Raw genomic sequence first — 11,560 nt, 5'->3', positions numbered from 1 at the left:
ATTTTTTTCTCATGCAATTTAATAGTTTGACATTTTCCAAACACAAAAAGCACCAATTTTATACATGCAAATAAAATCTGAGATTGTGTACTAGCTGCATTTTCACTGTTACTGCTGAAGTAGTTTAGTAGTACTTTGATACCACAGATAAGGAACAAAGTTTAGCAACATAGTTTCGGTAAGCTGTAACCTGTAAGCAGCACTGTCAACGGTCATAGAAAAAACAACAATGACCACCCAGAGCTGTTACTGAACTGCTTTCAAACATTGCCTGAGGATTTCAGTTGGTGGCTTTAATTTGCAGAATAATTCGCATTACACTGAGAGCCTAACCGTTTATGTGTCTGAAACCCACCTACAGGCCCACACCTTTTCCTGCATCCTCCTGACTGTTTACATGTTTCACACCACTGGTGCTTCTACAAAAACTAATATTCAGCAACAAGTGTATTTAAAAATGATGAATTTAATCAATCCAACAAACCAATAAGTGAATTAGTTTGTTGGATTAGATGTGATATTCCAGTGATTTATTAATTTAATGAAAAGTTTGTTATATTTTCTGACACTGATGTAGAAAACATGTTTGATTTACTGTAAGTTTTAAAATGATGAAATGATATTGATTGTGGACCTACGTAGAGTGATCAGGTGATCCTTCTTTTTGTGGGACTGTACAGCCTTTTTATCCCGCAGGCAGAAACCTTTCTAAAGTGTTTTTATTTCATGACTGAAGAAAACAGCAAAGATTCCTGCAGGTCAACATGTCAGTACAAAGGTCACTACAAACACACTCAGACATTGGTGGGACATGACAAAAACTATTACAAAGAAAAGCAAATGCAGCTACAATAAACCCCTAATAATTCATTCAAACTGGTAGAAGGTTATTGATTCCTTTGAGGATTTTAATGTTTGGAGTTCTGGAGAAAGCCTGGAGCTCAAAAAGATACGTGTTGTTCATTAAAATTGAAATGATTACTACACATTATGTCTTAAAAACCTTGTGGATTATTGGAATTAAAAAGAGAATACTATAGGGGACTAAATTTTAGTTTCTTTAATGCTAATTGTATTTACCTAGCAGTTTCACCCAGCTGAACAAATAAACTGCAAATTAATCCACTCAAAAACATAGAGTTAACTTGTTCATAGGGGATAATCTGATTTCTTGGGTTTTCTCAGAGATACTTTACCTTGGGTATAAGCTATTGTAATGTTCATAAATCTGATTTTAACCACATTGAATTGATTTGAATTTGATGTGTATAACTGCCACATGCAGCAAAAAGGAAACATTAGTTATGAGGTTAATGACAGTCAGTTTCCAAGCAAAATGTATACGGTGAGATCATCACCAGGCCAATTATTTGATTTTACGCTGTTTAGATTTGAGTTTACGGCTCTGTGGAACATAAAAGTGTCTGATGATTATTCTCTTCAATACATCATGTCAACCAGTTAACCTTAGAAAACTAGTCCTGTTAGCTCTCAGTGTCAGTGAGGAATACTCTTTGAGAGTTCTGGCAAAATACTTAAAGACTTTCATTTCATTTCATTTATTTATTCATTTCACACTTGGTACAACAGATCAAACAAACCAACCACACTTTCTATCAATAAAGCACTACAACCATGTGTGAAAAGGAGCAGGAAGAAGAAAAATACTTTCTTTTCAATTGCAAGCTGTTAAAGGAACTCGTAGCAATAAAACTGACAATGAACGTGATATAAAGAAACTACCACAGCTACAAACAGGTAAGCCAAATCTTTCAAAAGGTCAGGTTTGGCCCCCGGGGACATGACATTGACATGTGTTTGTGTTTTTGCTGTATAATCAGCTATTTCCATAAACGTACTTTCATTACAAAAATGTTTTGAATAAAGACCAAATCAAATGAGGAACCTGTAAATAGAAGTTACAAGATGTTAGCCCGCTTTCTATCACGCCACATTTCTTACCTTTGATCTTGTATCTGCACTAATCTAATTAATCTGTTGATTAGAAATATAAACTACCACATCAGCGGTCCATTAACTTAGCAGCCACACCTACTAACAGTTGAAGAATAACAATAAAATCCATTCAGATCCTCTCACTCAACTCTCTCAAGCAACAATTATATATCTTCAGTCGTTGACCTTTTAGTGTGGAGTCACTGACGTTACAATCAGATCATCACTGTCCTTTTGAGTTTCACAAACCTGTCCACGGACCCATCTCTTATCTCTTATCCCACACCTCTCTGCTCTTTATCTGTTTGCAATTTATCCACTGCTGGATTCAAAAAACAGATATTGTTTAGTTTCTTTCTTTTACTTTGTTTCATGTTGGAAATTAATAAGTATATTCTTGAACAAAAATATGGTTTATAAATAAACTGTATTGACTTATTTTTAGCTTTGGTCAAATTAAATAGCAGCATCAGTTTGTTAGAGCTTCGGTAAAGCCCGACCAAACTGGACCATGAATAAAATAAGGCTTGATGAGTCGAGGAAATCACAGTATTGAAGTGAAAGCATGGAAACCAGTAAACTAATAAAATTTATTATCTTAGTATTTCTGATACAAAAGCTATACCTTCACTAGCTGAAGCAGATGGCCTCCCCTCTCTGAGCCCAAATCTGTCTGACATTTGAATTTTTACATTGCAGTTTAAAGTGATTTGCATCAACTGCTTTTTGGCAGTATTAAAAACAAGAAAAATTAAAACAACACCCTCGATAACAGCTTTGTAATGAAAATATATGGGGCTAATTTAAATGAGTGTTACTATTAGAAATATCAGGCACACAAAAATGACCACTATGACTGACAGATTAAAAAAAAAAAAAGGAAAAAAAGGAAAATTTCTGAGCCAGAAAAAGCTGGCAGACAGCTGGACGTAGCAGGGAATGTTAGCTCAGATCAGAAGACAGCTCACTTTAATGAAAACGAGCTCACAGTTCTTTGAGTTTTCAAAGTTAAAGTCACAAATGAAAAGAACACAAAACTAAAACAAAAGCAACACAGTAAACCACATGAGAAAAATTCAATTACAACAGTTCTGTGCTGGAAATGTTAAGTAGAAATGAAAAAAATGACACCTGTAATTTGTATATTTTTAAGAAACAGTCCCCAAATAAAAGGAAAGTAAGTATACATTCAACTTTGTGAACCTGAACCTTGTGTTGCACTTTTTTGCAAAAAAAAGTTACAATTTTCTGCAAGTTGACTAATCAGGGAATTATGTCATTGATTGCACTGTTTTAAGTTTTACAGGTCATCACAAAAACTACCTCAGTATGAACCTCTCTAAAACCCTAGATACAAACTAAAGTCGCCTCTATTTGTTAAGGAAACTAAGATCTCCCGGCATCTGCAGTAAATTGCTGGAGATGTTCTGTCAGTCTGTAACTGCAAGTGTGATTTTCTATGCTGCGGCCTGCTGGGAAGACAGCATCAGAAACATGGATGCAAGGAGGCTGGGCAAAGCAGTGAAGAAAGCTGGCAGATTGGACACACTGCGGGTGGTACAGGAACAGAAAAACATCAGTACTGGATGATCATTCGCACCCACAGCCATCAGGCTTTTAAATTCTCATACAAATAGGACATGAGTTATGTCAGACACTCAAGTTTCCCTTTGGGATCAAGAAAGTTATTCTCAGATTATCAATGCAAATGTTCTGGCAGGAAACCCAATGTTCACCAGCTGAACAATGAAATGAAACTTGACTTTTAAACAGTCCAAGAATGAGCAAATCAGAAAGCCAGCGAGCCTTCATCTCCTCTTTTGAATTCAGTTTGTAATAACTTCTGTGCCCTCGTCCTTTCTTTTCATAAGTACATTTTTATTTGTATTTTTTCCCATTCCTCACACTGACCAAATTTTCTCACAGAATAAATAAATAAATAGACAAACTTCTCCAAAGATAAAAACAAACAAATAAATAAAAACGATCACAAATAAACAAAAACAAACAATCAAAAGTTGGAATCAGCGCGCCAAGGAGTTTCGCTTGGTGGTCACGTGACTTCCATCCTAGAATACCTGTGAAAAGTCGGTAAAAGTCAGATTTCTGAGGCTTGCGATCATTTTATGTTCATTATATTCATTATTTATTTATCGAAATGGTTTCTCAACTTTGTTCATAAATATCTAATTATAAATTATTTTATAAATGCCTGATTAGTAGCCAGCGAATGTGGCTAAATTTTTAGCTAACTGTGCAGCAGAAAAATGGCGACTAACGGTCGTGAGGAGGAAAACACTGCTGCCGATGCTGCGATCTGGAGGCAAAGGCTGCTCAAATGCTGGAACTTTGTCCTGGTCAACAAGTTTTTGTTCCTAAGTGTGTTGGGGGTTGCTGGTGGTAAGTGATGACTGGTTAACCCACCAATTACTTTGTTCTGAGCGGTATGGTTTTGTGCTGCTGTTAAATGTATTTTAATTTCACTTTATTGTGATTATTCCAGGTTATTGTTTAGCTGCACAGCGCTCTGTGACTAAATGTCTGTGGAAGTGTTTTATAAATAAACTTACAGGGTTAATTTACTTCTGATGCAAGTCAAACAGTATGAGGCAAGTCAACAGGCTTAATCACTGAATTTTAATCAGGGTAAATGTGAATTAAAATAATGTCAATATTAATTGCGCATGCGCCAGTGGTTTCTTTATTTCCTTCTTTTTCTTTTATGTTGATAGCAGCTGTTATTAAAATGTTTAGCTGGTCACAGATGATCAGAACTCGCTCTTTTTGGCATATTTGTTGCAGGTGAAAATCCCACCAGGTTAAACAGCTACATCTAGTGGGCTAATGGAGCCATCGCAGGTGTTTTCACCGTTTCCACTGTTGACAGTTGAAAGCTGCTGTTGAAATAATTCAAATAAAGTTTACATGGGAACATTAGAAAAGGTTGCTCCTGCAATTTATTTACTAAAATTAAATATTACAATAAAACAGAAAGAATAAAAAAGAAATACAAAATAAAAACCAAATGTGCTAGTTTATACCAAAACAGCACTATTTCTTTTTTAAATTGCAAGTGTAAATAAAAATACTCATTGTTCGTTTAAAAAATCTAACAGACAGGGTTTACACTGATGATTCATTCAGAGTAACTTTCATTTTTATCCAAATCTTTTACAAAGTTGTGGGATGGAAAAATTAGCACGATGAAGGCTAAAAAACAAAAATGAAGGGTTTCTGTCAGAAGTGACTAACTACCAGATAGGTCTGTTATCTAAAAAAAAAAGTCGTCTTTGGGGGGATTTGGAACAATGGAGATATATAAATCCTTCAGTTGAGTCTCATTGTTTTAGGCAGTGAGAAACTGTATTTGGTATAATCACAGTTGGCTGTGTATATACTGTTTTTTCAGGCTTCTGATCCATGGCCTGGTGATTCTGCCAATGATCTTTTTCTTGTTTGTGAGGCGTAACCCCCTCCCTGTCATGAGAGCGGTCACTTTAGTCACTGCAATGCTGATCTCATCCAGGTAAGACACACACTGAGGGCGGTGTTCTGTTGTAATCAGAGGGTAAGTTCAGATGTAATCCTGGATTTACAGGCTTATGAAGGTGGTTCACTTTTTCCTTCCTGGCTTCTGTTAGGCTTTATTTATGACACATTTTTCCATTTTCTCAATACTGCTACTCGTGTTGCAGCCAGTTTCTATTATTAATTTCTGACATAGTCTGACCTTCTTTGTAAAATATGTTGGTTTAAGTGAAGCCAGATAAAGAAAAGGTTTTAGCAAAGGCCTCACAGCTGACCGAGTAAATGTTTTATAATTCCATAGCTGTTCAAGCACTAACAAATGATGTGCTGCCTCTCATAGCTCTGCTGCATTGCCCCTCATGTTTTTGTGCTGTGAGGAGAAACTGAGGATCAAAAGAAGAGTCCCTCGCTTCATGCTGCCCATCTGCACCAGCACCAACATGAACGGAAGCGTCCTTTACGAAGTGGTCGCAGTCGTTTTCATCGCCCAGCTCAACCGCATCAATCTGAACTTGAGCCAGTTATTTACCATTGCGTACCTCAGTATTTCTGTTGTTTCAGGCCTTTAAAAATGCATCATGCAGACTCTGAAGAGTCTGTATGCTTTGCTTTGGTGTGCAGTGTGACGGCAGCAGCCACCAGCATCGGCGCAGGAGGGATCCCAGCTACAGGAGCAGTGACCACTCTGTTTGTTCTGACAGCGGTCGGCTTACCTGCTCAGGATGCCTCTATTCTGGTGGCTGTAGAATGGCTCCTGTAAGTTTCGCTTTCTGTTCATTTTAATGTCTGACACATTACTACTGCTGCCTTTTCACATCTTAAAAACTGTTTGCTGTGTTTGTGTAAAGTTCCAAAGATCTCAGCAAATTCCTGAAGTCCTGCAGTAACTCGAAGTAACTGTTTTGTGGGGCTTTATCATCTTGCATGTCATTGTGGAGGAATTTCAGCCCACTCTTTTCAACAATGCTGCTTCAGTTCATTCAGGTTTTCAGGCATTCATTTATGCACAGCTCTTTTTCAGCCCAGTTCTAGCTGTCGGCAGATGGCCTCACATTTGACTCTAGAATAGTTTGATATACAGAAGAGTTCATGGTCGGCTCAATGACTGAAAGCTGCTGAAGGCCTGGGGCTGCAAAACAAACCCACATCATCACCACTATGATGACTGTTCATATTTGTATTGATGTGCTATGTTTAGCTGTTCATGTGTTTGAGGGTTGAAACTCATTATCAGAGTTCAGAAAGAACAATTTGCTGACTGGCTGCGTTCTGTGGTCATTCTTTGCCTTTCAGAGATCGATGCAACACCATCGTCAACGTCTCTTCAGACTGCATTGGTGTGTCGATCATCTATGAAGTGTCCAAAAAAGAACTGGAGGAGCATAGACAGGAAATGATACAGTAACTATGATGACTTCTTTTCTTTTTAACCATAAGATTTTCTCAGAGGTGCTTAAGGCCCATTTAGGATTTGTTGTTGTTACGATATGATAATTTAGCCTTTTCTTTTTTTGTGTCCCGTTTGGATCTTTAGCCACCAGAATTGTTGTCTTAAGGCCAAGAAAGATGCCAAGTGGATTTATTTTACCAAGTGGATCATCATGGCCTTGCCATATTGGTCCATTTGATTGACCTTTATTATAATTATGAATTTATTTTATTTTCGGTTGCTACAAACGGGACAGAAATGACTGGGGGATAGGACAGGGAGAAAGAATGAAAGAAAGAGAGGGAGAGAAAGAAAACCAGAGGGGAGAAGAGACGGTGAGAAGGGGGGGAAGAAAGAAAAAAAAAGAAAAGAAAAACAAACAAAACACCTGGATCACCTGTATGGAGAAAAAAAACAGAAGAGAAAGCAAACAGCAAAGAGCAACATAATAAAAAAAAAACAGCACCATCACAATAAAGCTAGCAGTAGATAACAGTAGATACTAAATAATAAACTATATTGTGCAGCACGCAAGATAGACAGCACACTATGTGCTTTGAGGCAGCAGCCAAGAAAGGTGTAGTCCGCGTCTGTGAATACCCGTGTGTACACCTGTGTGCATACCTGTGTGGATCAGCATGCTTGTATTCCAAAGGTTTCTCCATGTAACGATCTGCTAGGGAGTGTGGGGAGCCATAGCCCCGTCCACCAGGGTATGAAGCAGGTATGGAGGAGATCCAGGCCCCAGATATCCAGAGGCCCCAGAGTACAAGGACCCGAGGAGGACCACCAAAGGGGGGGGAACCTTGCCTCCTGCTGGGGAGCTCCATATTCATATTGTCCAGTATGCTCCATCTGTCTTTACCCCTCACAGTCCCCGCTCGCTATTCTCACCTCCACACTCTCCCTCTTCTTCCTTTGTCTTCGGTCAACAGTGCCAAAGTTTACAAATTTACACCAGCACCTTAAATGTGTCATGCATGTGCACATCTGCAAAACTTACAGCTGCCTGGGATTTGTGGCATTGTTGCTCTGATTATGTCATAGCCATTGGCACAGCACCAAAATTACAGAATCTGGTCCTCAGAGGACTGCCTGTTCTGAGATCAGTTTCACCCACCATATTTTGAAATATTTAGCAGTTTAGTGACTCATATTAATATATCCCTTAATCTTTTCATATTTATTTTGGCCATAGTTGGAGTGAATATCTGACTTTATGGATGATAACCTGTTTGTTTATGTGTCTGCATGTTTCCACATACATCTCTGTATTCGGCTTTTATTCTAACTATGAAGCACTTGGGTTTTGAAAAGTGCTTTACAAATAAAGTTATTATTATGTCAAAGCAGCTACAGTTCTAACATTATGCCTTACCACAAACCAAAAAAGGTGAAAAAACAAAAACTAGTTGAAGTATTAGTGGTGTCCCTCAACTCACCTGTGCTCAATAAACGGAATGAGAAAAAAAGAAAAGTCAAAAGTGGCCAGAAAAGAATGGCCAGAGAATGGCCAAAAATTTGACCAAGTTAAAAAAAATCTTAATCTTCAGGCTGCAGAGACACAAAGATTTCAACAGAACAATTACCGGTTCCCTCAACAAGGGGAAAGCTATAAGCACATGCATTATTTCTCTATCCTCTCAGGGCATCTCACAGGAAGTGCAAAGTCAGGGTAGAGTAGCCACAAGAGACTGAAACCCAAAACAAAACGGACACTAAAATAGAGCAGATACACTGAAGACACTGCGCTGTCACTGAGGAAACACAATATTTTCAGGTCAGTGCCAGTCACTTGGGTCAAATTTAGGACCAACATACTGACTGTAAGAAATAGATCTACAGTAAGTCCTCATTAAAACCACAGTAAGTGGCAGTGTTGAGGGAATACGTCCAGAATACCTTTTTCATTTTGTCCCACCAACCAATTAGCTGACCTGAGGCTGCTGTGGCTGAAACGCTCCCAGGATGTGCTTCCATAGTTGGCCATAAGTTTCCTATGCAAATGATCCTTCACCTCTGACCTTTGTAAACAGTGCTGAGATAAGTTTTGTGGGCTCAGTCATTCATTTTGATTTATTATGAATTAACCTTATATGTTTAATATTCATACCAACATGGGGAAGCAAAATGCTCATCTCGACGCTTTAAAATGGGATCAACTGGAGCCAGCCTCAAGTGGTCACTGGAGGTACTGCAGTTTTTGGCACAAGAGGCTATGATGGCTTTTTGCGGTTTTCCTCTGTGATCGATTAGTTTGATGTCATTTTAAAGATGCAAATGCAGCATTGACATATGTTCATGTGAAACATGAGACAGAGGTTTTTTCACGTTAAGCAGGGAAATGACGGCAAAGTCAGACAAACTGATAAACTTTATTTAAAAAATAAGTATAAAAAGTCATACAAAAGACTATAAAGAGAACATTTAACTCACAATAATCAAAAGGCACAAGTAACCAACTTGATAAGCCGCACACTGCACACACTGCAGCCTGTTTGGTTTTGTTAGTTCAAAGCTTTCAACAGGCAAAAGTCGTAAAGTTTCTACCAAACAAAATCCAAAGATTCATTTCGTTCACAGCATTTAAAAAAAAGATCTGAAGCCCTGACAGGAAACAACAAATCTGTGCTGCTGGAGTTTTAGGTGGAGTCCTCCTTCCAGCGAACATCGACTCCACTCAGAGGGCATCCAGACCAGCTCTGTCAGCCCTCCTTCCACCAGACCTCCGCAGTCCTGGATCAAAGTTGAGGCACCTCACAGAGTCAGGATCCTGGACCGACGTGGCTTTGCCTAACCATTCCTGCAGAGCAGACGATTTTCAGGGTTTAAAGGCTGCTTCAGGGAGTCTCAGTCGTTGGCAGCTAGCCCGAAAAGCTCCAGCAGCTCCTTGTTGTCCTCATCGATGAGATCAGCCGGCTTCTCCCCGCAGTCGTTCTCCAGCTCGGGGTCGGCACCCAGGGAGAGAAGAAAGCTGAAAGAAAGATAAACCGTCGTCAGTGAAAAAGATCACCATGCTTCAGTGTCAGGGAGCGTGACCTTCTACATCTGTGGAGCCACTGTAAACATGATGTCAGCCTCCTCCAGCTGGCTCACTGCGATTCGTGTGGCTTCCTTGGATTTGCATTGCACACAATCTTCCCTTAAGCTAAACTTTTTAACTATAAAGGAGAAAGTCTCGAGGCTCACCGTGCGATGTCTGGGAAGCCATCACTGCAGGCCATGTGCAGAGGGGTCCATCCCTCCTCGTCTCTCTGGTGGATATCTGCTCCATACTGGACCAGGAGCTTCACACACTCCAGGTTCCCAGACAGGACGGCCTCGTGGATTGCAGCCATGCCTGCTCAGAGAGGAAAGCAGGACACAGTTAGCGCACTGAATAAAGTCTGAGAAGAAACATTTCTACTAGTGTAACTGAGCCTTTCATTTGCGTGGCTCTCACCGGAGTGGTAAATGGTGTCGAGCGTCACTCTCTGGGCTCGGATGAAGCGTCCAATCCTTTCTAGCTCGCCCTGTCGCACATAGTCCTGGAAAAGGATGTCATTGGGGAAGTGGACACTTCGGATTGGCTTCAGAGAAGCAGCGCCTCTGCAGGTGATTGGGATGTCCTGGCTGCAAGGTTTGATTCCCAAGGTCTGGGATGCAGGGCAGTGATAGTATTTCATCATGGTCTCTGCAGAAGTTTTCAAATGCAGCAACTAGAAAAAGATCAGTCGGTCTGTTCTCAGTGTGGCTCTCTTGCTTTCTAGTGAAGAGTTCCTCTGAAGGCCCGGCCTCCCCGTGGGTCTTTTTATACTCTGTCGGGCTATTTTAGGATGCAACACCTCACAGATCCAGTGGCGAGATTTGGAAGATGAGTAGTCCCTCTGGCAGGCCGTCCCACTGGCCTGTCACAAGCTTCACGTCTCCAGACATTACAGCCAGTAACCCTTACCGCTGCTGTCACCCCCACATGCCCAGATGCTGTTCACTTAAAGATAGCGGTGACATCTTGCCAGCTGGGAGGGGGTGGGAGAAGATGGAGGCTTCTAGTAAACACCAGGCGGTGTTGGTGGGGGGGTCACAGAGGGGTAAGGTTGCTGGCATGTGGAGGCTGTTGACCAGTAACTGCCTGACACAAACAGTCAAGAAAGGACGACTGTCATCATGGTCATCATTATGTGTAACACAGGATGGGTAACTTCCAGATTACTGGGGTTTGCATCATCCTCTTTATCAGTAAGGCAGCACAGTCTTCCTCAGACTCCTTAAATGTGAAGATTTGCTTCATTTCACTTTAAGCTGTTTTTGTCTTTCGAGCTGTGCGATGCTAAAATACAGATGGATGAATTGCCTTGAAGTTTTGTTCAATGATAATCTCCAGATGAAAAATGTAAACACATTTGTGAAGTCCTCTGACTCCGCCTCTTTTAAATTTGTTTTAAAAAAAAAATTTCTCATCAAGTTTGGTATTGAGCCTGTGGTGGCTCCTGGTATCATGTAGAGTGACAGGGAAACACTCGGTGCATTATGGGAAAGCCCCAGCAACCTTTACCTATTGTAGAACAACTAAGGGATGGTCACCTGATACAGCCTTAACTACAAGCTTGGTGAAAAAGGAAAGTTTTAAGCCAAATCTTAAAAGTACAGCCTGAAAACTGAAGGTGA

General features: G+C 40.0%; 2 protein-coding genes across 2 annotated transcripts; one reads left to right on the top strand and one right to left on the bottom strand.

Annotated features, from left to right (window-relative positions):
- Window positions 1-4,223: 4,223 nt before the first annotated feature.
- LOC146631222 (excitatory amino acid transporter 3-like) lies at window positions 4,224-9,710 on the top strand. Its single transcript, XM_085356654.1, has 7 exons — window positions 4,224-4,356; window positions 4,759-4,774; window positions 5,366-5,482; window positions 5,825-6,019; window positions 6,106-6,240; window positions 6,778-6,885; window positions 9,560-9,710. The coding sequence occupies exons 1-7, from the start codon at window positions 4,224-4,226 to the stop codon at window positions 9,708-9,710; spliced, it is 855 nt and encodes a 284-aa protein (XP_085212780.1).
- Window positions 9,296-10,688, bottom strand: ppp1r27b (protein phosphatase 1, regulatory subunit 27b). The gene is made up of 3 exons (XM_085356441.1): window positions 10,356-10,688; window positions 10,103-10,253; window positions 9,296-9,887 (listed from the first exon to the last, which is right to left on the bottom strand). Exons 1-3 carry the CDS (start codon window positions 10,579-10,581, stop codon window positions 9,764-9,766), a joined length of 501 nt encoding a protein of 166 aa, XP_085212567.1. The 5' UTR covers window positions 10,582-10,688; the 3' UTR covers window positions 9,296-9,763.
- Window positions 10,689-11,560: the final 872 nt, after the last annotated feature.

The sequence above is a fragment of the Diplotaxodon limnothrissa genome, linkage group LG6 (assembly GCF_057381915.1).
Source record: "Diplotaxodon limnothrissa isolate DT_005_m linkage group LG6, D_limnothrissa_male_GT1.1, whole genome shotgun sequence".
NCBI lineage: Eukaryota > Metazoa > Chordata > Actinopteri > Cichliformes > Cichlidae > Diplotaxodon > Diplotaxodon limnothrissa.
Note: the sequence above shows the minus strand (reverse complement) of the source record. Positions and strands in the feature narration are given on the sequence as shown.

Excerpts from the sequence above, each read along its gene's own strand:
- LOC146631222 (XM_085356654.1), top strand. The coding sequence starts at position 4,224 with ATGGCGACTAACGGTCGTGAGGAGGAAAACACTGCTGCCGATGCTGCG. Across the intron at positions 5,483-5,824 it reads GCAATGCTGATCTCATCCAG|CTCTGCTGCATTGCCCCTCA; the intron begins GTAAGACACACA and ends TGCCTCTCATAG. Across the intron at positions 6,241-6,777 it reads GTGGCTGTAGAATGGCTCCT|AGATCGATGCAACACCATCG; the intron begins GTAAGTTTCGCT and ends TTTGCCTTTCAG.
- ppp1r27b (XM_085356441.1), bottom strand. The coding sequence starts at position 10,581 with ATGATGAAATACTATCACTGCCCTGCATCCCAGACCTTGGGAATCAAA. Across the intron at positions 10,254-10,355 it reads CGACACCATTTACCACTCCG|GCATGGCTGCAATCCACGAG; the intron begins GTGAGAGCCACG and ends CTCTCTGAGCAG. Across the intron at positions 9,888-10,102 it reads GGCTTCCCAGACATCGCACG|CTTTCTTCTCTCCCTGGGTG; the intron begins GTGAGCCTCGAG and ends TCTTTCTTTCAG.